At 47.5% G+C, this 25,770-nt stretch overlaps 2 protein-coding genes across 2 annotated transcripts in view; both read left to right on the top strand.

Annotated features, from left to right (window-relative positions):
• Cdyl2 (chromodomain Y like 2) overlaps window positions 1-25,770 on the top strand; it is a 160,610-nt gene that overhangs the window by 120,001 nt on the left and 14,839 nt on the right. Inside the window, exons 3-4 of the mRNA XM_052166645.1 lie at window positions 16,266-16,483; window positions 22,304-22,476. Of these exons, the coding sequence (XP_052022605.1) occupies window positions 16,266-16,483; window positions 22,304-22,476 (391 nt within the window). The remainder of the gene's footprint in view (window positions 1-16,265; window positions 16,484-22,303; window positions 22,477-25,770) is intronic.
• On the top strand, window positions 7,975-9,119 carry LOC127671729 (uncharacterized). Its single transcript, XM_052166646.1, has 2 exons — window positions 7,975-8,709; window positions 8,903-9,119. The coding sequence occupies exons 1-2, from the start codon at window positions 8,056-8,058 to the stop codon at window positions 9,026-9,028; spliced, it is 780 nt and encodes a 259-aa protein (XP_052022606.1). The 5' UTR covers window positions 7,975-8,055; the 3' UTR covers window positions 9,029-9,119.

A 25,770-nucleotide genomic window follows, 5' to 3' on the forward strand; every position in this document is an offset into this window, starting at 1 on the left:
CCATCCATCCACCCATCCATCCATCCATCCACCCATCCATCCATCCATCCGTCCGTCCGTCCGTCCGTCCGTCCGTCCATCCATCCATCCATCCATCCATCCATCCATCCATCCATCCATCATCTTCAAGGCTTCCTGAGGTGACATCTGAGTAGTGACTGGAGGTGGCAGTTGTACCTGTTCTATCACAGGCTTCCTACTAAACTCTGAGTCAGTCCTGTCCCCCTTTCTGGGCAAGGACATGTAAATCTATGCTCTGCCTTTTAGCCACAGAGGTTTTGACAGCATGCAGGGACTTGACTGTCTCTCCTTGATGACACTCAGGCTGCTGCAGAGGTACATCCTCTTGCCAACCCTGGCCGCCAGTCTCTGTATTGGTCTTCCAGTCTTGGCTGTTTAATTTGAGTCTGTCAGCCCGAGTGTATGTTCTTCGTGCTCCCGTGCGTCTGGCCCCAGGAACTGCCCAGGCATGGGCATATGCCAACACAGAGGATACTGGGCAGTCAGCCATCTACTTGCTGCCTCAGATAGATTGCCTTGCTTCTCTGGGATCACTGATGAAATGCATTCATGCTTCATAAGCTGGGGCAAAAAATTAGTTGAATTAATTTATAGAGAGTCATTAGAATACCACCTGCCGTGCGATAAATGTTCAATGATAGCTAATGCTTTTTGAAATGTCCTATTTTTTTTCTATTTTGATCTTTGCATTTTTCCTCTTTAAAAATTATTTTATATATCATGTATACTGACTCCTTAATGATATATTATCAAGCTAGCAAATACACGTCGAGTGTCTACTATCTAACAGGTTAGACACACAGTGGTGGCACTAAGGGGAACTTGGAGAAGAAGCTATTGTGAGAAGGCACATCAGAGCCAGCGTTGGGGAAGAGGCTCCTTGGAGGAGGTGATATGCAAGCTGAAGATGGCTGAATGAGGGAGCGAGAAGCCATGGATGGCTGGAGATCTTAACAAGGTCCATGACAAGGGCTCGGACCAAGGAATAGCGCGTGGCTGGATGAGGGAGTCTGTAGTTAGCACTGGCTTAAAAACTATATCTGTAGACTCACCTATCTCTGCTTTGTGCGTGCGTGGTTCCCCCATGCTTCTGGTGTACCAGCCCTCTTTAGCATAGTAGCTGCCGCTCATCCTGCACATCTCCCTCAGGGAGGACTCCCATCCCATGGGAACCTCTCTGACTGCCAGCCTGCATCAGTTCTCATTTATCTGTGTGCGGAGACCTCAGTTTCTTCACTGACAACACATGCCTCCTCTTGTAGTACCCATAGCTCCATTATTTCTGCATGAATCACTCTCATGCCAGTGAGCCGAAATACATGAGAACAGCAAATGGATGAAGGGAGGGCATATTGTCTGGCTCATGATTTCAGGGGGTTTGGTATGTGATGGTTGGCCCTATGCACTGGGTAAAGAGATCACCATAGCAACAGGATCTCGTGGCAGAGAGGGAGTCTTTACCTCATGATGGACAGGAAGCTGCTGAAGTAGTGGAGGAGCTGGGGCACCAGGTATAACCTTGAAAGATATTCCCCCAGTGACCCAGTGACCCACTTCTTTCAGTTAGACGTCACCTCATAAAGTTTCAGGAACCTTCCATTCAACCCAGGAGCCTGATGGGGAAATTTCCTAGCCAGACCAAATCTGTTTGTGTAATTGTGTAATTCCATGCTCAGCAAAAATCCCCATAAGGGTAGAGTGGTGGCCATTTGACTTAGAGTTGGATCTCCAACGCCTTGCAATCCACCCCCGCTGCTCCCAGTTAGCAGGAGTTTTCAGAAACACAGCAGACACTGGATGAAAGTGGGAAGGACCTAGGAGATGAAAGAAACCCTGAAGCCATTTCTGCTTGATATGTGGGTCTGGGAGGTCCCGTCTCTCTGCAGTAAGCCATGCTAGCATCTGTCAGAACTTTCTAGCCCTGTCGCCACATCCTTCTCCACCCTTGAGTGTCCCACATGTTCATGGGATACTTCCTGGCCGTGGCATCTTATCAGAGAGTTAGTGCAGCTAAAAGCCTCTCTCTCCTTTAACTACAGATGCGTATGCCCTCTTCCATACCAACCCTCCTTCGCCAGTATCCACCTAGTCATGGCTGGCTTTCCAGAAAGCATTGGGCGCCTTTCCCACCGCGGGTATGGTGTACCCTTTCCAACAGAGTGAATTTCCTTCAAGTTAGCATCTGATTTTCTACAGCCCTTTGCTATCAAAGAAATAAAAGCCTAAATTAAAACTTATGACCTGTCTGGATGGCAAAGCATGATGGGAAATCAGTGGGCTTCTAAATGAGAAGCCCCAGGTGCATGAGAGTCTGTAACTTCTAGAAAATGGGAAGAAACACCAGAGAAGGCAGGGGTTGGGGGAGGGGGGGGAGGGAAGGAGGGAGGGAAGGAGGGAGGGAAGGAATGAGGGAGGAGGGAGGGAGAGAGAGAGAGAGACAGAGAGAGAGGCAGAGAGACAGGGAGACAGAAAGAGAAACATATCTCCGAAGCTCAGGTGGGAGCTTGGAGCACAGTGAGTTCGGATATAGACAGACTCCCCCTCACTCAATCATTCTCCATCATCATTGCCCTCCTCCTCCTCCTCCAACCTCCCTCCCCCTTCCTCTTATTATTTTGAGATACAGTCTAATGTATCCCAGCCTCTGACTTTACTACGGAACTGAACATGACCTTGAGTTCCTGAACCACCTGCCTCTGCTTCCCAAGTGGTAAGATTAAGACCACACCTTGTTTATGCAGAACCAGGGATGGAGCCCAAGGCCTTGGGCATGCTGGATGAGCGATTCACTCACTGGGCTATATTCCTGGCCTCCAGGCAAAGCTTCTAAGCTGAATATCCGGCTAAAAAGAGACCCAGCGCCACATCAGGACCTGCTCTTCCCCCTCCCATTTATTAGCTAGACTGCCACGCTGCGAGCTGTGTTTCTCTCCCCGCCCCAGTGTGCCCTGTTGACACTAAGAAGACACTAAGGATACTGACTTCGGGAGATCAAAAGCCATACTTGAAGTACTTGAATGCAATGGATGTTTGTCACTTTCGAGACTTCCTTATAGAAAGTCAGTCTTGCACGCCCCTCCCTCAACCTTCCCCTGCCACCCCGGTGACAGAGCCCTTGCTCTGGGGCTCCTACCTATAAGTCAGCTCTGTTCTTCTGTCCCACACACTGAGCACTGAGCCTTTGTTTCATTCTGAGCCTCATCTCTGCTTCCCTCCACTTCTGTGCATATAGGGAGAGGTGTAAGCCAAGCTCTTGGGGTTCGGGCAGATGTTCCCGCCACTGGCCTAGCTCCCAGCAGAGATGCCTTATGCACTCTGGAGTTGGTAGGAGAGAAGGTCCTCGTTTTGTTGTTCACCGAGCACTAGCGTGGGAGTGTACCCATGCAGCTGGAAGGCTCTGGAGAGAGGGAACTGTAGGAGTGACTTCCAAAGGAGCATGGTGGCTGAGCTGAGCTCTGAAGGCTTCCCAGAGCTCCGACCAGGTAAAGAGGAGAGAGAAGATTGCGCAGGATGGCGAAAGTGATATTTTATTAACATTTGTGGAAAGTAAGTCCCATGGAGTTCAAATGCCTTCGCTAAGTTCCACTTTATCAGACGTCCATAAGCATTCTCTCAGGGACTATTCTGGGCCGGGCATCATGCGGCTGGCCGCTGTGTGGCTCTTCTGAGGCCATGGTGATGGAGAAGGCGGGGTGTTCCAAGTTCAGGGAAGAAAGCAAGCAACGAAGCAGCAGCCAGTCAGGAGCAGTGTCCATTCCAGCTGTCCAGTGCTCCTGAGCCCAGCCTGAGAGCTGTTCCCTGCTCGGGTCCCAGCAGATGGACAGGCTCTTCCCATTAACAAGGCAAGGAGACTGAGGCCAGCGCAGGTGGATGGAAAAGGCTTCTCTGGCCAAGGGGACAACTGAAGCAATGTCTGAGGGTCAGGACATGTTGTCTGGGAACTTCAAATAGTCCACTTGAGGGACAGGCATGGAAAGCAAAACTAGAGACTAGCCTGTAAGTTGTTTCCGATGGAGCAGGAGGGCAGATCATAAATGTTGAATGCTTTAGGGAACATTTTATCCCAGGCCAGACTTCTGGTACAACAAGGCTTGTGGAGAGTGCCTTGGGGGTTTGACATGGGAGAAATGATTTGATCTATAGATGTAGTTCCTTTGCAGAGGGGAGGGGAGGGGAGGGGAGGAGTTGGAGCTGAAACAGTCCCTAAACGCCCCACCCACCACGCCATTCTATGGCATCAGCTGTTTAATCAGGCTGTCTGCGTTTTGAGAGTTCATGCTTTGCTGGCTGGTTAAGGTGTTTAGACATCTGACAGCAAACACTGCACGACATGTGTAATCACCACTCCTGGCATTTCTAAATAGTCTCAGGCCTCAACTTCTTCCAGATCCACTGTAGAGTTCTTCAGACTAATTACAATGTGTCAGATGATGGCTACTAGGACTGAGAGGATTTTAATGTACCCCTGGATTTGAGTACTGTAGTTGCTCAGACCCTGAGGTCAGAGATTTGCATATGGGGACAGTTAGGAGCCAATGTTGTGAACAGCAGTAAGGTGATATCCCAAGCACATTGCTGCGGGTGCAGCCCAAGCTCTCTAGTGCACACCTAGAACTCCTGTGATATGGTGGGCGGAGCCATCAGAGGGGTTTTCCAGCTTAAGCTCATCCCCTCTCCTCTGGTTCCTTCCCCTCCCCTCCACTGCCCCTGCAATCAGACCTGCTGCTGATCCCCACCTTACTGAAAAAGCGTCTAAGCCTGCATTGTGTCCTGACATAATTTCTCAATGAGATCTTGACCTCTTTGACTTTACCGCCTTCCTTCCACAATGCCTCAGCCCAGCACAGCACAGGAGACTGTATTCAGCACGTCTCCTGAGGGCCAGCCACAGACCTGGAACTTCTTTCCCTGTGACATGCTCTTGATTTTATTAAGGATGGCAGCTGGAAATCCCCTGGCTCCTCCATCCCCAGGGCAATGGCTTGGTTCAGCTGTGGGAGCGTGTGGGTCCTTTTGCTTTTCAGACTGCACCCTCTCCATTCCTCGCTTGCCCCATCATCACCAAAGATGATCAGGTTGCAGCTAGCCTTGGTCCGGTGCTCTCTCCTCCTTGCTATGAATTGTATCTGTTTCTTTAGGTGGTGGTGGAGGAAGGGAGGATGGGAAGGAGCCAGCTTGGTGCTGCCATCCTTACAGGTGGCCATAAGAGATGCACTGCATGTAGTTCTTGTCTCCGTGCTCTCTGTCCCCTTGTGTGTGCATGCGTGTATGGGCATGCATGCATGTAGAAGCCAGGAGATGGCATCAGGAATCTTCCTTAGCCATTCTCTTTTATTTTATTCCCCTGAGGCAAGGCCTCTCACTGAACCTGAAATTTGGCTAGACTGGCTGGCCAGCAGGTCCTAGGGATCCTCCTGCCTCTGCAGCCCCGGTGCTAGGATCACAGGCATGCACCACCATGTCTAGCTTGTTAAGTGTCCTCATAGTTGCTAGGCAAGGGCTTTACCAATTAGCTATCTCCTTGTCCCCCCTCCCCCATCTCTCTCTCTTTCTTGAGAGGTAGGAGCTTCCACAGGCCCTCAGTTGTACTCCATTAGTTTATTTACCAGACAAATATCTGCGCCCTTCTCTTTTCTGGGCTCTGCTGTTTCTAAAAATATGGGTTACCTGTGGTAGCTGTTGCCTTCAGGATATCAAGTGGGCAGTCAGACACTCAAAAGAATTATGTCAAGATATAGACCTCGCACATTCATTGTTACTCCCATTCTGTCCATCAGGGTATCCACCAGACACATCTGTCTGCAGTTAAGTTTTAATTAACTAGAATTAAAGAATTAATTTTTTATCAATGAACTGTTGGCCAGCAGCTACCATGTTGAGTTGAGCAGGCTGGGTAGTTCCGTCATTGCAGGGTGCCCTGCTAGACACAACTGAATCCAACCAGAGGCTCCAGCGGGCAGGTTCTCGTCTGCCCCTGCCCAGAAGTGCCCCTCAGGTGCTAAGAATAGTACAGGTGCTTACTAAGCATGTGCTGAATAGGAGGAGGACAATGTAGTACAGGCTATGAAAGCAGGATGTAGCACAGGCTATGAAAACAGGGTGGATAAACTGTTTAAAGAGGGACATGCAATATTGATGCTTCTGTGGAGCCCCAGAGAGAGGAGATCTCTCACAGCAGCAGGAGGGCCGCATGCATTCCACAGGCATTCCAACCCCTCCCCCTGGCTTCCTCCAATGAGGCAAAGGCTGAAGCCCCACAATGTGCTGCTATCATTGTCATGACTGAAGGAAGAGGAGTCGCATCCACACCACACCTGGCTTTCTCTTCAGATGCCTGGGAGAGGGGAGATCTCACTGGGCTGGTGGGAGGCGGAGAGCCAGGCGTGAGTGCTCAGGGTGAGGAGCCTACCTGATTGTGGCTAACACATCTTCATTTTGACATTTGGAAATGAGACTCGTGTTTCATGAGGCTAGACTTTGTGATCATCGAGAGAGGCAGATGTGGAATGTGGCTGTCAGGAACGGTGTTGCCTTAGGAATTGGGCCCCTGGCATTTTGGGAATTGCTCAAGTTGGCTTTCTGGCTTGCTAGTGAAACAACCTCACACGCGTGTCTTTTGTGCCGTTGGAGGTTCAGTTCCATGTCAGTTTTTAGAAGTAGATTTGAGAGTGGGTGCAGAACCAGCTTTGTCAGAGAACACATCTCCTTTCATAATGGCGATTCCTCTCGTATCCCTTCCCTAAAGGGAAGAGAAATCCCAGATCCCATCATTCTCTGCGGCACAGAATATTGTCCATATGGTGAGTTTCCACCGAGCTAAGGGGAAAGAAGTGAACGATATTTCCGTGCAGTTTTAATTTTCATCTCCCATTTTATGAATTTTAATTTGTGTTATTCTTCGGAGCAAAAGTCTTTTCCTACTTAAATACTAACCCCGATGTGATGTGTATAGATTGTTTGTGTCTTTTGTTCATTTTGTTCCAGACAGTGTCTTATTTTCTTTATCCTTAGTATTTCAAAGCCCTTTACAACTTGGAGGTGTGATTAGTCCTTTATCTGTGACACACAAATATTTGACACATGCTTTTTAATTGGCTCATTATTCTGCTTATTGGACCATCCGTGTTTCTTCTGCTTTTGTCTGAAGTTTTCTAGTTCATTTTAAGTGTGTATTTTTCTTGTATCTCACTTGGAGCCTTTGAATCATTACTCTCTTAAAGTCCTTGTCAGATTGTTTCAGGATAATGAGTTTACACTTGTTCTAATTCTTGTTTCCTGCCTGAACTCTGGAATTTTGAGGTGCTGGCTCATTTGGGCAAAGAAGATTGTATTTTTTCTTTGCCTTTTCCCTGATCCCCCCCCCCCACTCCCCAATCTGCAATCATTCTGTGTTTGCTCCCAGCTGGCCCAGAGTTCTCACTAAATAGCCTGTCAGTTTGCTACTGTCCTTTAGTCTTCCTTCCTGAGGTAGGGAGGGACTGTCACTCCCTGCCTAACTGGTGGTCATGAGACTGAGGTCCCTTCTCCCATCTTACAGAGAAGACATTGTGTCCTCTTGCTTATAAAAGGCCCCTTCCTGAGGTTCCCTTCTCTGAGTCCTGCTTAAGTCCTGCTTGCTTCTCTGAGTCCTGCTTGCTTCTCTGAGTCCTGCTTGAGTCCTGCTTGCTTCTTTCTGGGGACTACCTACTTCTCTTACTTGGAGATAACCATCAAGTTTGCGAACCCAACTTCATCTTTCTGAGTTTTCCTTTTGTATTTTCTCTGCCACTTCCTTGCATTTAGTACAGGGGTATTGTCCCAGTTTACTTAGCTGTCTTAATGGGAAACATTCCTTCATACTAAAAAAAAAAAAAAAAAAAAAAAAAAAGCTTGGGTGTGACCAGATGGAAGGAAGCTAGTGTAATGGGAGTTCTCTGTATTCAATACATGGAATGGGCATCAGGTATCGCTTCCCGTCCTTACTCACAGTCCTACAAGCAGGGGTGGTGCTGCCCATTTCTTTTGTGTAATAGTAAAGGCACAGAGCAGGTGAGTATGCAGATGAGGAAGCAGGTGGGCATGCAGGTGAGGAAGCAGGTGGGCATGAAGGTGAGGAAGCAGGTGAGGAAGCAGGTGGGCATGCAGGTGAGGAAGCAGGTAGGCATGCAGGTGAGGAAGCAGGTGGGCATGCAGGTGAGTATGCAGGTGAGGAAGCAGGTGGGCATGCAGGTGAGGAAGCAGGTGGGCATGCAGGTAAGGAAGCAGGTGAGTATGCAGGTGAGGAAGCAGGTGGGTATGCAGGTGAGGAAGCAGGTGGGCATGCAGGTGAAGAAGCAGGTGAGTATGCAGGTGAGGAAGCAGGTGGGTATGCAGGTGAGGAAGCAGGTGAGCATGCAGGTGAGGAAGCAGGTGGGCATGCAGGTGAGGAAGCAGGTGAGCATGCAGGTGAGGAAGCAGGTGAGCATGCAGGTGAGGAAGCAGGTGGGCATGCAGGTGAGGAAGCAGGTGAGTATGCAGGTGAGGAAGCAGGTGGGTATGCAGGTGAGGAAGCAGGTGGGCATGCAGGTGAGGAAGCAGGTGAGTATGCAGGTGAGGAAGCAGGTGGGCATGCAGGTGAGGAAGCAGGTGGGCATGCAGGTGAGGAAGCAGGTGGGCATGCAGGTGAGGAAGCAGGTGGGCATGCAGGTGAGGAAGCAGGTGGGCATGCAGGTGAGGAAGCAGGTGAGTATGCAGGTGAGGAAGCAGGTGGGTATGCAGGTGAGGAAGCAGGTGGGCATGCAGGTGAGGAAGCAGGTGAGCATGCAGGTGAGGAAGCAGGTGAGCATGCAGGTGAGGAAGCAGGTGGGCATGCAGGTGAGGAAGCAGGTGGGCATGCAGGTGAAGAAGCAGGTTGGGCATGCAGGTGAGGAAGCAGGTGGGCATGCAGGTGAGGAAGCAGGTGAGTATGCAGGTGAGGAAGCAGGTTGGGCATGCAGGTGAAGAAGCAGGTGGGCATGTAGGTGAGGAAGCAGGTTGGGCATGCAGGTGAGGAAGCAGGTGAGCATGCACATGAGCTCACTGTTCAGTCTTGCATTCCTGAGAGGTTGGGTGGGGTTTAAAGCAAGTGGTGGCTTCCCTTGTTTGCTAGGCTCACCAGGGTGGATTGTGGCCCTGGACTATCCTAACTTCAGCCTGGGTATGGGGTGAACTGGGAGGGGGAAGGTGTGATGTTGAGGACTTAGTTTTTCCTTCCTTTGCTCTGAACATCTTGGTGCATCTGAAGGTTAAGTTTGGTTGTCAGTTGGTTGGACAGTATTTGTATCAACACTGAGGCTCATGTCCGGAGATAGCTCACTGGGGTGGGTGGCACTGTCATTTTGACCTGGTGGCCTAGAATGAATAAAACGGGGAGGGGGCGCGGAGCGGGGGAAAGGAGGAAGCCAGCTGAGTGCTGCTGTACTCCTTCCTCCAGTTCAGCAGGATCTGCCAACATGTGGACAAGCAGTCTCCTGCTGCCAGACTACAGCCAGCTCCACTGATAGGCTTTGTCTGCTACAGTGGAATCTTTGTATCATGTACCTCCTGGAAAAATATCAAGTTTCTGATGTATGTGTGTGTGCATGTGCTTTATGTATGCATGGCGGTGCACATACATGTATGTTTGGGTCCATATGGATTACAGAGGATGCTATTTCTCAGGAACCATTTCCCTTGTTTTATGAGGTGGGGCCTCATTCTGGTACCTGAAACTTGCTGATTAGGCTAATGTGGGTTCCTGTGATTGAACTCAGGTTTTGTGTTCTGCATTTCATCCTGGGATCCCAGGACCTCTTAGTGAGACTTCAGATTTTGCATATTTAAATTTCTCTATACTGTGCAGTCCTTGAGTTGCTCACAGACACTTCTTTCACTAAGCAGAGTATTTAAAATTCACCCTTGTGGCTCAGTAGCCACGCTGGCTGGTTTCACTTGTGAACTTGACTCAATCTAGACTTACCTTCAATTAGGGAGTTGTCTAGATCGGGTTGGCCCATCAGTGTTGGAGTTGCTTTGCTTGTTAATTGATAGAGGAAAACCAAGCCCACCATGGGCGGTGCCATTCCCTGGTTTTGGACCCTGGGATGTGTGAGAGTAGAAAGGCAAGCAGACAAGGAGCCTTGCATTCATTTTCCTGCTGCTCTTGACTGTGGACAGGATGCTTTAAGTTCTGGCCCTGACTCTGTGATCGTGGACTGTAACCGAGAGCCGTAAGCCAAAGAAACCGTTTCTTCTCCAAGTTGCTCCTTCTGGTCAGGGTTATTTGTCACAGCGACAGAGAGAAAATGAGAACAGCAGCTAATTTATTTTTACCACTGAGTAATATTCCACTCTGTGGGTGTATTATTTTGTTTATCCATTCGCCCACGAAAGAACAATATGGTTGCTTCTGTGGGCATTTGGGGGGGAAAGCCACAGCTTTGTTCTTTGCATATTATTGTGTAAGATTTCCAGATAGACTTAGTTTCTAAATGGAATGGTAAATCTTCTTATGCTTTGTTTTACTTTTTTTTTAAGGCAGTGGATGGGGAGATGCTGCCCGGGTTCCTCCTTTTATTGAGGCGCTCTCGGTGGGTACGGGGAGCTATTGGCAGGTGCTTGCTGCTAGGGGAGGAAGAGTCCTTCTTTTCCCCTTCCCTCCCTTCCTTCCCCCTCCACTTCTTTTTCATCCTCCTTCCTCCCCCTCTTCTTCTGTATCAATGAGATTTTAATAGAAGAAACTTGAGGAAGAGAACTTATGTAGGAGCTCTTTCTACCTTACTGTACTGAAGCTGCTCAACAAAACCCCGTGAAAACGAACTAACAGAACATGGCCGTCACAACAAAACCGTTCTCTAGATATCCGACAACAAGTCCCACTCAGGGCATCAGGAGACATGAAAGACAGAGTTCAGTATCCGCCTGGCAGATGTGTGCAGAGGATTCAGCATCTGTCCCGGTAGAAACTGGGGGAGGGACTTCTGGAGACTGAGTGTCTTTTTTTTTTTTAAGTCATTATAGAAAGTGCAGGAAGTTTCTCTTTGCCTCTTCTCAGTCTGTCTTCAGAGCAGGATGAAGCCTTGATGTTGTTGTGGATAGAATATTGGGGTCTTCTGCAGTGTTTCTCCCATGACAGTTATTTCACAATCTTAGTATTCCTTTGAATACATTCAGGACATGACATATTATCTTCTATGCCTAGACATGATTGGAAAATACAGGATAGTAACAGACAGAATGCAATCATTGTCTGGGGCAAACTATAAGACCCAGGTCTGGACCCTGTGAAACTTTAAGCCTGTCTTGTCTGCAGATGTCAGTCTGCCATGGATCACCCACCAGCAGACACTAGAAGCTTGTAACAAATTGTAACAGCAATTTACAGCCCGGGCCAAAGGGCTCTTGTGCTCACTCTTCCCCAGTTGGCAACCACAGATGCCTGCACTGAAGTTACAGCTTCAGTGTCAGCCTTCTCCCTGTACACCTGTCGCTGCTTTCTCAAGGCCTTGGTTCCTTGCTCACGTCCTTGCGTTTCCTGGAACCTGGCCACAGGCCGGACGTAGCCTGACCTCATGTGGTGCACATGTCTCTGGAGTTTCTGGAGTTCCTAATATACCCCTGTTTTTTTTTTCCATCCACACTCAAGTTAAATTATTGACAGCAGAGTACCTCGGGCACATTTTTAACAGGAGGCAGACTAGCTGACAGGGAACAGGTTGTCACTTTATGAATGGGTTTTAGAGAAGGTTTGATTAGCTCATAGGCAGCAGAAAGTGAACTGGATGTTTATTGCATCCTGTTGAAGTATTTGAACCCGGTAGATGTTCTGTGTGTGTCAGGCTCCTCTCTAATTGGGACCAGTGTTAAGATCACATTTCCCTCTTTGTAGTCCCCATTAAGGTCATTGTCAGGGTCATGACTGGAGCCTGCCATTTTTTAAGAATCACCAGGGAGACCACAAAGGCTGCAGAGATGGAATGTCTGCAGGTCATTGGTCCTTCTCTTTTGAGGGTGCAGCTGTTGCTAGGTTACCCATGGTCTAGTGGGTAGCCCCACACCAATGTCCATTCCAACAGTAGTGAGCACACTCAGTGGGTATTTAAAAGCCACAGGGAAGACAGGCTTTGGTGGTGCACACCTTTAATCTCAGCACTTGGGAGGCAGAGACAGGCAGATCTTTGTGAGTTCAAGGGGCAACCTAGTCTGCAGAGCAAGTTCCAGGATAGCCAGGGCTATACAGAAAGATGGTGTCTCAAAAACGAAACAAACAAACAACAATACAGTCACATGGGAGGAAGGAAGCAAGCAAGGAAGGATGGATGGAAGGACAGACGCAGACAAGAAAAGTGGTAGTACAGTGGCACTGTTCTAAACTGGAACATAGGTGAGTAATTAGAGGGAAGGGAATGAGGATGGGGTCTATCAAAACACACGATGTGCATGTATGAAATTCTCAAACAATCAAAAATTGAAACTAACTTTAAAAGGTAGTGAAGTCAGGTAGGAGACTGTTGCAGGGTGTAGGAGGAGACAGATTAAGTAGGGAACAGATATGACTGCACTTCATTGCAGATATATAGGACATTCTCAAGGACAAAGAGAATATGTTTAAGAAAAGCAAAGAGATCTGTTTAGAGGAGAAAGAAAAGACAAGCCTGAAACACCCACCACAGTGCTGTGCAGTCTGTGTGGCCATCAGCAGGGAGCACGCTGGGCTGTGCCCACTCTGCCCCCACCAGCAATCCCTCCCTCTGGCTCCCTGCTGTTCCGTCCGTGGATCCACCCTGTCTGTCCGGGGTCTCTTGGATTTCCCTTCTTGGGTGACAAAGGATGCTATGGCTCTTTAGATCCCTGCCCACTCTTAAATGAGGTTATTTGTTATCCTACTGCTGTTCTGTGTATTTTGGATACAGAATCTCTCTCTTTCTCTCTCTCTCCCTCTCCCCCTCTCTCTCTCTCTCTCTCTCTCTCTCTCTATATATATATATATATATATATATATATATATATATACACACACATATATATACACATATATATCTATATAAATATCTCTCTCTGTGTGTATATATATACATATATATATACATATATATATATATGTATGTATGTATGTATTTGGCAAGCTGTTTTCATGCAGAGTGTGGCTTGTCTCTCAGGTCTCTTGGTGGCACCCTCCAGGGAAGAGAGTTTCTAATATTTATAATGTTCAGTTTGCCCATTTTTTTCTATATCATGGAACTTGATTTCTTGTGCTGAATATAGAAATTTATTGTCAAAGTCAGGGTCCCTAGAGCTTTATCTTGTTGCCTTTTAGACATTTGGCCATTTTGCATTTAGGTCTGCCATCCATTCTGAGATAAATTGTGTGTGTGTGTGTGTGTGTGTGTGTGTGTGTGTGTGTGTATGTGGTGTGTGTGTATAGTGTGGTGTATGCATGGTGTATGTGTAAGATGGGTATGAATGGTGTGTGTAGTGCCTGTATATTTGTGTAGTGTATGTGTAGATGTGTACAGTATATGTGGTATGTGCATATTTTTGTGTATGGTGTGTGTGTATGTATGATGTATGTGGTGTGTTTGTGTGGGGGGGCATATGTGGTATGTGTATATGGCATATGTTTGTGTGTGTATATGTGTGGTGTGTGTAAAATGTATGCCTGTCTGTGTGGTATGTGTGTGTTGGGGATGTATGGTGTACGTGAATATAGTGTATGTGTGATTTATGCTTGTCTATGTGGTGTGTGTCTGTGTGTGTGTGTGTGTGTGCATGAGAGAGAGAGAGAGAGAGAGAGAGAGAGAGAGAGAGAGAGAGAATGTCCTAGTTTTATTTTTCTTGCTGTTATAAAAACCATGACCAGACAGAACTTGGAGAAAAGAGGGTTTATATTTTAATCCTAGAGATTACAGACCAGTGTGGAGGAATGAAGGCAGGAAAGTGAAGCAGAAACCCTGGTGGCCCACCACTTACTAGCCTATTTACCTAGCTTTCCTATATAGCCACGTTCCATCTGCCTAGGGACAGCACCGCCCACAGAGGACCATTGATAACCACATCAGTTATAAACCAGGGAACTGTCTTTTAGACTTGGTTTCAGGCCAGTCTGTTCTGGGCAGTTTTTCCAATTAGATTCCCTCTTCATCAGTGACTATAGCTGTATATCAAGTTTGTTTTTTTTCCTTTTCTACAAATATATATCTGTTTGTTTCAGTAGCACCTGCTGGGAAAGGCTGTCCTTTTCTCAACTGACCTGTCCCAATACTGTATTTGCAAGCATTTGCTTATGTGTTCTGTTGTGACCCATTGGTTTAAATTTCTATACTGGGTCACTATGGCACTACTGTGTGGCAAGCACCAGCTCTCTTTTCCTTATCTTGAAGCCTTGTTCTTGGCAGTTCTACATTCCCGACCCCTCCTAAAGAAAGTTTAGAACTAGTTTGCCACCATGTACAAAATAGCTTGCTGGGATTTTGCCTGGGATGACTTTGAATTCAGAGATCAATTCGTAAGAGTTGACACCTTACAAATGCTCTGGGGTCTGTCTCCTGAGCCTGGCATTCTTCTTGAATTAGTTGCTTTTTATCCCTGTGATAAGATTCCATGACCAAAACCAACTTTTCAAAAAGATTTTGGCCTCAGGTTCCAGAGAGAGGTGTTGGTAAGGAAGAAGGCCTGGCAGCAGGCAGCTGCCTGATCACGTTTCATCATGACAGAGGCTGAGATAGCCCATTCGAAATGGTGTAAGATTATAAACTCTCATAGCCCGCCTTTTGTGGTGTACATCCTCCAGCAAGGCCCCCATCTCCCAAAGGTTCCACCTACCCAAACAGCGCCACCATCTGGGGACCAGGCGACTAAACACAGAAGCCTGTGGAGGCTGTTTCTCATTGAAGCCATGACACCTCTCCATTTAGTTAGAACTACTTCGGTGTCTTTCATCTAGTTTTACAGTTTTCTATATACAGATACCATACATATTTTATTAGAACTATATATAGTTCATATTTTGGGTGCTGCTGTATTTTAAATATCAAATCCCATGTGTTCATTACTGGTCCATTGGATGGTAACAAACAGGTGTATTAACCTCGCATCTTGCAACCTTGCTGAATTAGCTCACTAATTCCAGGAACGGTTGATTTCTTTGGCCTTGGTTTGTTTGTTTGTTTGTTTATTGGTGCTTTCTCTAAAAACAATTTTGCCATCTGCAAATAGTCTTTTTTCTCTCTTCCTTCTCAATGTCTATGATTTTTAATTGCCTTTTCTTAGTGAGGTCTTCTAGGATCAAGTTGAATAGGAGAAAGATTATCCTTTACTGACTGGGTGTTAAAAGGAAGACATGAAGTTTTTCCCAGGTTGGGCAGATGTAGTGGTAGATGCTTTGTTGATGGTCCCATGTGAAGAGGAACATGCAGCCTATCCCCCTGCAGGACTTTGTCAGACTCCTTTTATGTGTTGATGGATCTGAATTTTCCTCACAGAGGTCCACCTGACAGTGCCTCCCAAGTGCTGGGATTAAAGGCCTGAGCCACCATGCTTGATCCTTGTGAAAGACTTTTGTATCCACATCAGTGGTGTGTGACTAGACCTGTAAACTGATATAAACCCCTTTCTCCCCAAGTTGCTTTTTGTCATGTGGTGTTAATAAAAGCAATAGAACGGAAATGAAACCACCTTTTTTTTTAAGTGAAATTATTCTCTGGTCATTTATGAATACTGATACATAAGATAAAAAGAAACTAATCATTTGGGAAGGAGAGGTGGAATCAGAAGGACCCTGCTTATTGGTTCTTACCATCAGAAGTTAAGCATTGAATACTGAAAGCCCCATATTGAATGGGATATTGTTGGCGTATTGTACTTAGCACATGGTACAGGATGATACCTGTTGGTTCTAGGCCAGTGGCTAGTATTGCCACTAGTATTCTAATGGGGATTCTTTGTCAGTCACCTGTGTCCACAAGTCAACAAGACTGCCCCCCCCCCCCAGAGGTCAGTAGGTTCTTCACTGCTAAAAATGCTAGCTTCTCAGTGTGCTCACCGACACGTGTTTTCCACACGTATCAGGTCCCCACAACCAGTCCTTTGCTAAAATGTCCCTCAGATTATTTTCTGAATTTGAAAATGGGTCGTTTATGTCCTAGAGCAGAATGCATGGGTGTCCCTGAGCATTCTGGGATTTCCCACTGGAAGCCCAGGCTCTCTGTGGCTGAGTTACATGATAGTATAGGGCAGGCCAGTGTCTCACTCAGGTTATCTGATTCCCCAAGGCTCTGCTCTGACCAACGGAAGCCTGAACCTGCACAGCCCTGTGAAGAGGAAACTGGAGACGGAGAAGGACTATGTCTTTGACAAAAGGCTCAGGTACAGCGTCCGCCAGAATGAAAGCAACTGTCGGTTTCGTGACATCGTGGTGCGGAAGGAAGAGGGCTTCACACACATTCTGCTGTCCAGCCAGACTTCGGATAACAATGCGCTGACTCCTGAGGTAAAGAGCTTTGGGGACCCAGACTCAAAAGGTGAATCATGGTATGCACTCACTATTAAGTGGATAATAACCTAGAAAATTGGAATACCCAAAACATAATCCACGCATCAAATGAGGTACAAGAAGAAAGGAGGAGTGGCCCCTGGTTCTGGAAAGACTCAGTGAAACAGTACTCAGCAAAACCAGAACGGGGAAGTGGGAAGGGGTGGGTGGGAGGACAGGGGAAGAGAAGGGGGCTTACGGGACTTTCGGGGAGTGGGGGGGGGCTAGAAAAGGGGAAGTCATTTGAAATGTAAATAAATTATATCGAATAAAAATAAAAAAAAAAAAGAGCTTTGGGGAAGACGGTTGATTCCAGGCCTCCTTCTCTTGGCTATGTCTTGTCCTGCACTTGCTTGTCCATAGTAACAACAGAAGCATGTGCAGTTAGCAGTGTATTCCTAATGCTGCAACCCTTTAAGACATTTCATGTTGTGATGCCCCCAACCATAAAATTATTTTCGTTTCAATGAAAATTATTTCATTTCACAGTCAATAGTGACTGTCATTTTGTCACTATTATAGACTATGATGTAAATATCTAGTTTTCCTACAATCTTAGGGGACCTCTGTGAAAGGATTGTTTGACCCACAAAGGGGTCATGACCCTCAGGTTGAAATCCACTGCTCTAGAGGACCTGCTCACCCAGGCTGGCATTGATGGGATGGGCTGATATCCCTGGTGCATCTGGCACCCTCAGGAATGCCCATGAAGTGGTGGTGGTTGTGGGGGGCCCCATATCCTTGAACTTGTGACCACATGCCTTATGTGATTTACATAGACAATGGCTCTTTTATGGAATTGTGGGTGTGATGGTCCAGAATGATTGACAGATTGTGAGGGGAGAGCTGACAGGTGCCTTTGGGGTTTCTAGGCCTGTGGTTACTATTGTCCCCTCTGTTGTGGGTTGTCCTGATGCTGTTGGTATTCTGATCTTAATTCTGCTTCCCCAAGAGAGGCTGCCCCCCACCCCCAAAGAGCAGTCCTTCACATACACGGGTGATCTCAGGTGAACTTCCTTCCCTTTTTAACTGGTCAGTAAAGGCTAGAGCCTGTGATTGGGCAGTGGAGGGGAAAGGTGGGGACAGAGGTTTGAGGGGGGGGGGTGAGGGGGCAAGTGGAGAGGCAGAAGAGGACTGAAAAAGAGGAGGAAGCCATGATGGAGCAGAACCACGTGGCCAGGAGAAATCGCAAGGAGCAAGGGGTCTTTTAGCTGGGGACTAAGTCAGTAAAGTGTTAGATCTGCCCAGTCTAGGCTTATAGCTTATAATAATGGATTGTGTGTGTGTTTTTATGTGGGTTCTTGGGGTTTAGAAATTCCAGCCATACCCCTCCTGTCTGCATAGAATTTGGGGTGCCCTCCTCATCTACGTTGGCAGAAGCACCCAGGGCTTCTCTGTAGGATCTGGAATGTGGGCTTCCTGGTGGGCGGCTCCTCACATCCCCCGACACCTGGAGCCCGTGTTACTTTGAGCTCATTCTGACACACTCACAGGAGCCCCGTTCCTCCTGTGTTCTTTTCCGCTTCACTAGCTTTAAAAGGCTTTTAAAAGGCACATCATTTTCCTCCCATAAATCAAATCAAGGTGCCACCTCTCAGTTCACTGTGTGTCTGTGGAACAGCTTTATGTGGTAATGGGTGCCCACTCATCCCAGAAGCCAGACCGTGCTTCCCTGATCTGCGGTATCCAGGGACACTGCCTACTGAGCCGTAGGTGTGGCTTAAGGTGGCCTGCGTTCCTGTTCCACATCAGTCAGTGACAAGAACAGGTTATGGGTCTGATGATTTCAGTGAGCTGGCACCTCGGGTACAGCAGTCCCTAAAGGAAGATCTCACGGAATCTAAGAGGTGGGGTTGGAGGAAGAACATAGATTTGGGAGTCTAGCAACCTGGATTCCAATCCTGGCCCCACTTCGGTTGCCGTCTCTGTTACCAGGGGAAATTACTCTGTCAGGATACACCTCCCGTTCACAGGAATGGTGCTTCATCTTCTTTGTAAGATTAGAGACAGTGCATGCGGTTCTCAGGAGCAGGGGTGTCTGGTACCCGAGGGTGGCCTCTGTGGGCTCTTGCTCTTACTAGGATAAGCCAAGGCTGCTCAGCGTCACCAGCAGGCCCACCTTGCATGCCAGTGAATAGACTAGAAAGTACTCCTTCCTGGTGATAGTTGAATTTCTTCCTCTAGCTATACATGTGCCATTGGGTGGATTGACCATACAAGTGAGAACTCCATCCGTGACTAGACGTATTGACTCGATTCTGAGATCAAAAGCTGTGTTGTGGTTTCCTTCTGGTCAGGAATATAGCACAGGAGTGGGAGCAAGCCCCTCTGAAGTGAGACAGCAAACAAGGCTCCACAGTTCAAAGCTTGTCCACTTTCCTGCGAGCAGGGGGCCAAGTGCCAGCCTCCAGCTTCTGATTCCTCCAGTGCCCACGGTCGCAGGCAGCATCACCACCAGGATCCACAGTGTGTTTGAGGGTCCCTTTCTGTTGCCGTGACGAACTGAGCCCAAAAGCAATTTAGTGAGAGAAGAGGGTTTATTTCATCTTACACTTCCGGGTCAGTCACTGAAAGAAATCAGGGCTGGAACTTGAGGCAGGAGCCTGAAGTCAGACGCCCTGGCTTTCTCTCAGGCTCACGTTCAGCTAGCTTTCTCAGACAACCCAGGACCACTCCGCCTAGGAATGATGCCGCCCAGAGTGTGCTGTACCCTCACACACTATGCTGACTCACCTACCAGACACGCCCACAGCCAATGTAGGCAACTCTTCCATTGAGGCTTCTCCTGTCACATGTTTCTATGCTGGGTCAAGTTGATATCTAAAGGCAACAGGGACACATAGGAAGGGACAGGGCACAGCCCCTTTGTCACATCTGGCCATTCAGATGCCCCTCAAAGTCTTCTCCCCTCATTCTCTCTGCTGTGCACATGTCTCTCTCAGGCTGAACTTCTTCTAGATTTGCTAGTCTTTCTTTCTGAATACATTTTTCTTCTGCTTGAAGTCTACACCTTTGTAGTTATATTTTTCAAGAGTCTTTGGCATGAGAAACCTTGTACTGAAAACACCCAGTTTTTGCCCTTCCTTCTGAATGGCCAGTGAGATTCGTGAAGAATTTGGCCCATGCATGCTTTTCTCAGAGCATCGACCACCGTATTCCACCGCCTTCCTCCCGTGCTTGCTAGTCTCCTTTAGAACTATCTTCTGGTCAAAGGTCTACCTTTGAGGTAAGCTTTCTTTTTGCCTCCGGATATTTGAAGTTTTATCTTTGCTTCATATGGGCTTCCTGTGCGGTTCAGAATTCAGATCAGCATTAAAACGTGCTTAGACCCTTTCCCCGCAGGAGGTTCCTGTCCTAATTCCAGAACCCAAGACGGTGTTAAGTCACATGCCCAGGAATTACAGTTCCTGAAGGACTGAAGGTTGGTCTTCAGCTGACTTTGAGATGAAGAGATTGGTTTTTCAAGGGAAGGTCTCTGTGGTCTCGGTGTCACCACGGGGTCCTTAGAGCAAGAGTCAGTGTCAGAGAAAGGAAGAGTGAACAGTGAGTAGGCTCTCTGGCCTTCGCTGGTTTGGAAGATGAAGAGTAGAGGCAGGAGCTGGGGAAAATGCAGGCCGTGTGCTCTCCCTTGTGGCCTCCAGGTCAGGATGCAGTCCACCTGCATCTGTTCTCAGCCTGTCTCAGGCACGGCTCTGCCCATTCTCAGTGTCAGCTGAAGGCAGCTCCATCGGCATCCGCTTTGGCCTTCGTGACTTACACTCACTGATACCCTCCTCTCACTTGTGTTTTCTGCCTGGTTCTCCATTCTGGGCTCAGGGAGGCTGCTTCCGGTTTCCAGTTCGCTTATTCTCTCCAGCTGCATCTAGTCTGATGTCAGTCGAGCCAGAGATTCCTGACTTTGCTGTTCGTGGGATAAGTTTTCTTCCCTTAAATCTTTTATTTCATTTTCTGTTAGTCATTGTTGTATGCCTGCCCTCTTTCTTCCATTTTGGTCATTTTAAACCTATTTTAAATGTTATAGACTCTTAGACCAATATTAACTTAAAGTTGTGATGTCCTTCCCATTTGAATGCCAGTTCATATTTCTCAAATGCTTTGTCATTTCCTTATGAGCCCATCCGTAGTGGAGATTATTTGCCTGAAGTTCTCCTGTGGCTTGGGTTTTGGTTTCTCTCAAAAGCACTTCTGTATTCATTTTTATGAAAGACCTCAGGGATATCTCTAGCTTGTATCAAATTTCCATATCAGTCAATTAATTAATTTTTAAAAGACTTTACTTTTTATTACACACACACACACACACTCACATACACATCTGGGTGTGGTTTTGTGCACAACTGCAGTCTCCTCAGAGACACTGCTCCTAGAGCTGGGGTTGGCAGTTTTGAGCCTCCCGACACAGCTGCCAAGAACCCAACTCAAGTCCTTTGCAAGAGCAGACGTGCTCCTGACTGCTGTAGAGATAGCCACCGCCATAGCCCTTTCTCCTTCTTTTTTTTTTTAACATAAAGAGTTCTCTCCCCTGTGGTATTACAACTTGGTGTTGGGGTTTTAAGTTCTCGTGGGAGATGCTACCTACAGAAAAAGCTCAGGCAGCTTGTTCTGACTATGATGTGGAGGACATGGGTTTGAGAGGCTGAAGGAAGGGCTCTACTGGTTAGTATTCGATTTCAATGCAAGCTTCCTGCCCGGGAAGCATGCATTTTGCATCCTGGCCACACCGCTGCCCAGGCTCTCAGAGGAAGTTGTGTAGTTGTCATGGACAGAGCTGGGATTGGAACGAGCCACAGTGTAGAGGTGAGGGTTCACCAAGTGCCAGCCTTTAAAGTCCTATATCTGTTTCTCGGCAAGAGGGGCATGTGAGAGGCAGGGCATCAGCTGCTGCCTCTGCGATGACCTCAGAACCCCGGGAGAAGTAGCTCTGCCTCCTCCTGCACTTCAGTTTACTGCCCCACAGCCAGACGGGAGGTTCACTTATCAGAGCCAAGATGCTTTGAGAGGCAGCTGAAGGTGAGCTTCAGCCGGTGCTTCTAAATGTGAGGACACAGCAGTTTGCTTTTGAGGTTACAGTCAGAAGCTGTGGGAGTTACTTAGTTGCCACGGGCCACTTTTGAATGTCTACCACTGAGGCACTGTGATCATCTCAAGGGATACAGCAGGGGCTAAAAAGATATCGTTCTGATTATCATTCAAACCATGGTCTAGCTGGGGCAAACAATTGAAATCCCCCTGTGGTAGCATGACAGGGAGGAAAAGACGTTCACAATCCAGAATTCATCATCCCTCTGAAGAATGTGAAGTTTCCCGTGGCCTGTCATGTATTGTTCACCTGGAGAGAATTCTAGATCGGCAGATCCTGAATCTTGTGGACAATACACCATAGACTGTGAACTTGGTCATGTCTTAATGCTACAGCTTGCTTACCATGGGCCACCTATGACCCCTGCAAAGGTCTAGGGAGATAAAACAAGAGGAAATTTTAACTGAGACAACTCGAGGCTTAGATAGCTCACCAAAGTTGTGCAGAGAATCATTTTCCCATGCTTTGTAAGGGGGTTCAACCAGCAAATAACTAAAGTCAGTCTACAGAAGTTCATAGAGGCGGATCAAGTCCACACCAGACTCCCAGGTCTTCCAAGTTGATCCTTCTGCTTACACTCTGGGTGGTGCTTTAAGGTTTTGGTTCAATAAAGTTTCTTTCCTGGGGCTGGGCGTGTGCTCTTGTTCAGGGGAGTCTCTCAGACATTCAAAGCTCTACAAACTCACCCCTGCCTGCAGATCATGAAGGAAGTCCGGCGAGCACTGTGTAATGCTGCCACAGACGACAGCAAGCTACTTCTGCTCAGTGCCGTGGGCAGTGTGTTCTGCAGTGGCCTAGACTACTCCTACCTGATCGGCCGGCTGTCCAGTGACCGGAGAAAGGAGAGCACGCGGATCGCAGAAGCCATCAGGTGAGTCCGGCCTCTCTCTGAGTGAATGCTTTGGGGGCCTGCCAATGATGACCAAATTTAGCAAATGAAAGTACAGGCTGCCCAGCTACAAATTTAATTCAAACAATATGGGATTTTATTTTTAGTGTGAGTATATCCTTGGCAACATTTAGGATACCAGGACATACTTATATTTTAAAATTACAGTTGATCTATCTGAAATTTGACTCTTTTTGATGCCAGGGATCAAACCCAGGGTTTTTTACATGCTGGACAAATAAATGCTCTACCCTTTAGCTCCATTTCCACCTCTGAACTGTGGACAAGAACTCATCTGTGACCCCAGTGGCAGGCTTTGCTCTCTGGGCTGCATTCCATGTCCACCTCCCTGTTTGGTCTTTTAAAAGAAGACATACATATTTTTCCCATCAAGGCCTGCATTGGCAATGCCTGCGATGCCTTCTGCCTGGTGGTACGGTCTTTGATTGTGTAGACATTTCTGTGTCCTGGACCTGATGTGACTCAATTACTAGGGAGAGGGTGAAGATATTGTATGGCTGTGCATTGGTAGACATGGTGGGTAGAGATTGCCCCTCTCAAAGTCTGTGGGTCAAATGTGGGGGGATGGTCTTAATGGTGACACACGGGACAACTATTACTAACCAGGACACAGGATAATTGTCTCCCTATTGGTCTATTTGTTGTTTTATTTTCATGGGTATAGGTGCCTATGTATATGTGTGGGTACATATGTGTGCATGCACAGAGGTCAGAGGTCAACCTCAGATGTTCTTCCTCAGGCGCTGCCATCTTGTCGTTTAAGATACGGTCTCTCACTGGCCTGGTACTGGCCTGGTACTTGTCCAGCAGGCTAAGCTGGCTGGCAAGTGTGCCCCACCCGACCTGTCACCACCAGCAGCATTTTGCTTTGAGTTTTCTCTAGGCTAGAAGAATGGACCACAGACTGCCACGCATCTGATGAGAGCTGTATACAGAAGCACAGGCCTGATCATAGTAGTCTGACAGGTTATTCCTCGTATGCTGGGCACTTGCTACTCTTGTTGAATTCTCATTTAGCAACATGCGTACCCAGCATTGACCTTCCTATTTTATAGAGGGAGAAGACTGAATCTCTAGAGGCCAGGCAGCTTGTCTAAGATCTGACTGTGAGTGAGGACAGAGTTGAGATTTGACCTAAACGGTCAGACTCCTTTGGTGTCCCACACCAGTTTCGAACCTCCCATCTGCCTGATCAGACAATAGGCACAGGGCTTGGGCTGAGCAGAGGGAGCTATCTGCAAAAGACCAGAGTCAGTCTCATGGTCTCGGATGCAGGAGAAAATACAGAACAGTCCTCTGAGCCCAGCCCTGCCACTGAAGTGGGATCAGATATCTGAGCCTCAGGTCTGTAATGCAATATCCTGTTGCCTGTTTGGCTTCTGCATCCTGGGGTGGGGGAAGGAGGTGAGGGGCCTGTGATAGAGATCTCACACCTGAGGTAAGAGAAAAAGGATGAGGGGTGTGGTCCCTCACATTACATTTACATCAGGGCACTGAAACTGGAGCAGCTGGTGCTGGAAGGCCAAGGCTGTATGGGATTCAAACCCATCACCTCTTCTTCAGGGTCCCGACTACCCACACACAGAACAAAAGTCTCAAGGTCCTGAAGTGGAAGCCTCTGGAAGGGATGAGGCTTGCTGTAGGTTACTGAATGGCTCCATGAGAGGTATGAGTGCATCGACAGTGTCTACCTAAGACCCACAGCGTGGAGGCCTGCTTAATAGTCATGGACTGTCTGTAGCTGAGAGCATCTGACGAATATGGGGCAGTGTGTCAGGAAGGAAGGCTGTGCTGGTGTCCTTGGTATCCTCAGAGGGAGTGTTGAATGAGAGGAGGATGTGGTTTGAGGAGTCTAAAAGTCTTGCCATGTCTCAGATCCTAGATTTTAGATTGGTACACAGGTTGTTAGAAATGGGATATCTAAGGAAATTCACCCAGCTCTTGGCTTCCCTGGACTGTGCATGAGAGTTCCATGCCCTCAAAAGGCTCAAACTGCAGTAGTAAAAGTGAGCCAGTAATCTAACCTAAAACCTAACCGTGAGGGAAGGGAGAATCCAGGAGATGGCCGCTGCAAAACCAGTCATCAGAGAGTGATGGTATTGTACTTCTCTCTCTGAAGCAGGGCTAACAATGAATCTGTCATGACAATCAATGTGATATGCATAGTGAGGTCAAAGTTGGGTACTCCCCAGTGGCTTATGTGGACCTTAAGGTGCTCCCCACCTTAGCAGAGTTTAAAACAATCTTCCTTACAGTAGAACCCGATTCCACCTTATTGCTGTTGTACTTGCATCTTTTGATAAATGCTTGGAGGGGAAACATTGTCAGCAGACAGTATGGACTCAGTTCCATGGATGTATTAGTTAAGCATTAGCCGATATAATGAATAAACTCCCAATATATAATGGTTCAGCAGGACCAGAAATTTACTTGTACATGGAAAAGTAAATAAATGTATCATACACTCCATAGGCAGTGGCTTAAGAATGCAGACCCTTCCATCCTGTGCTCCAGTGGTGTCGTCATGTTCAGTTAGATGACGGGGCTTGGAGATTTGCGTGGTGAGAGGTGGGAGGTGAGAGCCTGTGCTCACTTGCAAGGGTATATGTGCTCTACACTCATGGCCAACCCTTGGTGACTTGGCCATAGCCAGTTACAGAGAAGCCGGAGAAATGCGGAGTATTAGGAGATCAGGAAGAAGAGGGAACAGAGGTGGTCTTTGTATCCCTTCTAGGAAGCCGTGTATCTCCCCAATGGTTATTTATGGGGTGCTAATTTCAACATTGATGGAAGCCAGGCAGTGCCACAGGAAGGTCTGTGAGTGTCTCTTGGGGCTAAAAGGATAGAGGATTAATAAAAAGGCAATTGGGCTATCAGTAGCATAATTGCAAATTTGCAATGCTGGCCTGTGGACATGAACAATAGGCAGGGTCAAGAGTGGTAAGAAAAGCCCAGAGAGGTAAGCCAGGGCAGACTGAGGTGGTTCTTGGTAGTTCCCAGTCTTCTTTCTAAGAACAATGAGTACTAGCTTCACTAGAGGTAACTTCCCTCTGTTCCTGGGTGAATGCTGACATCTTATAGATCTTGGATAGCAACTAGATGAAAGACAAAGAGCATTTAAAGCAACAGAAGCCATTTCTAGGGGCAGGAGAGGTGGCTCATCCATAAACAGTACCTTCAGCTCTTCCAGAGGATCTGGAGTCAGTGCCTAGTCCCCATGTGAGGCAGCTCAGGACCATCTATGACTCCAGCTCC

This window comes from Apodemus sylvaticus, chromosome 21 (assembly GCF_947179515.1).
Source record: "Apodemus sylvaticus chromosome 21, mApoSyl1.1, whole genome shotgun sequence".
NCBI classification, from domain to species: domain Eukaryota; kingdom Metazoa; phylum Chordata; class Mammalia; order Rodentia; family Muridae; genus Apodemus; species Apodemus sylvaticus.

Excerpts from the sequence above, each read along its gene's own strand:
- LOC127671729 (XM_052166646.1), top strand. The coding sequence starts at position 8,056 with ATGCAGATGAGGAAGCAGGTGGGCATGCAGGTGAGGAAGCAGGTGGGC. Across the intron at positions 8,710-8,902 it reads GGAAGCAGGTGGGCATGCAG|GTGAGGAAGCAGGTGGGCAT; the intron begins GTGAGGAAGCAG and ends TTGGGCATGCAG.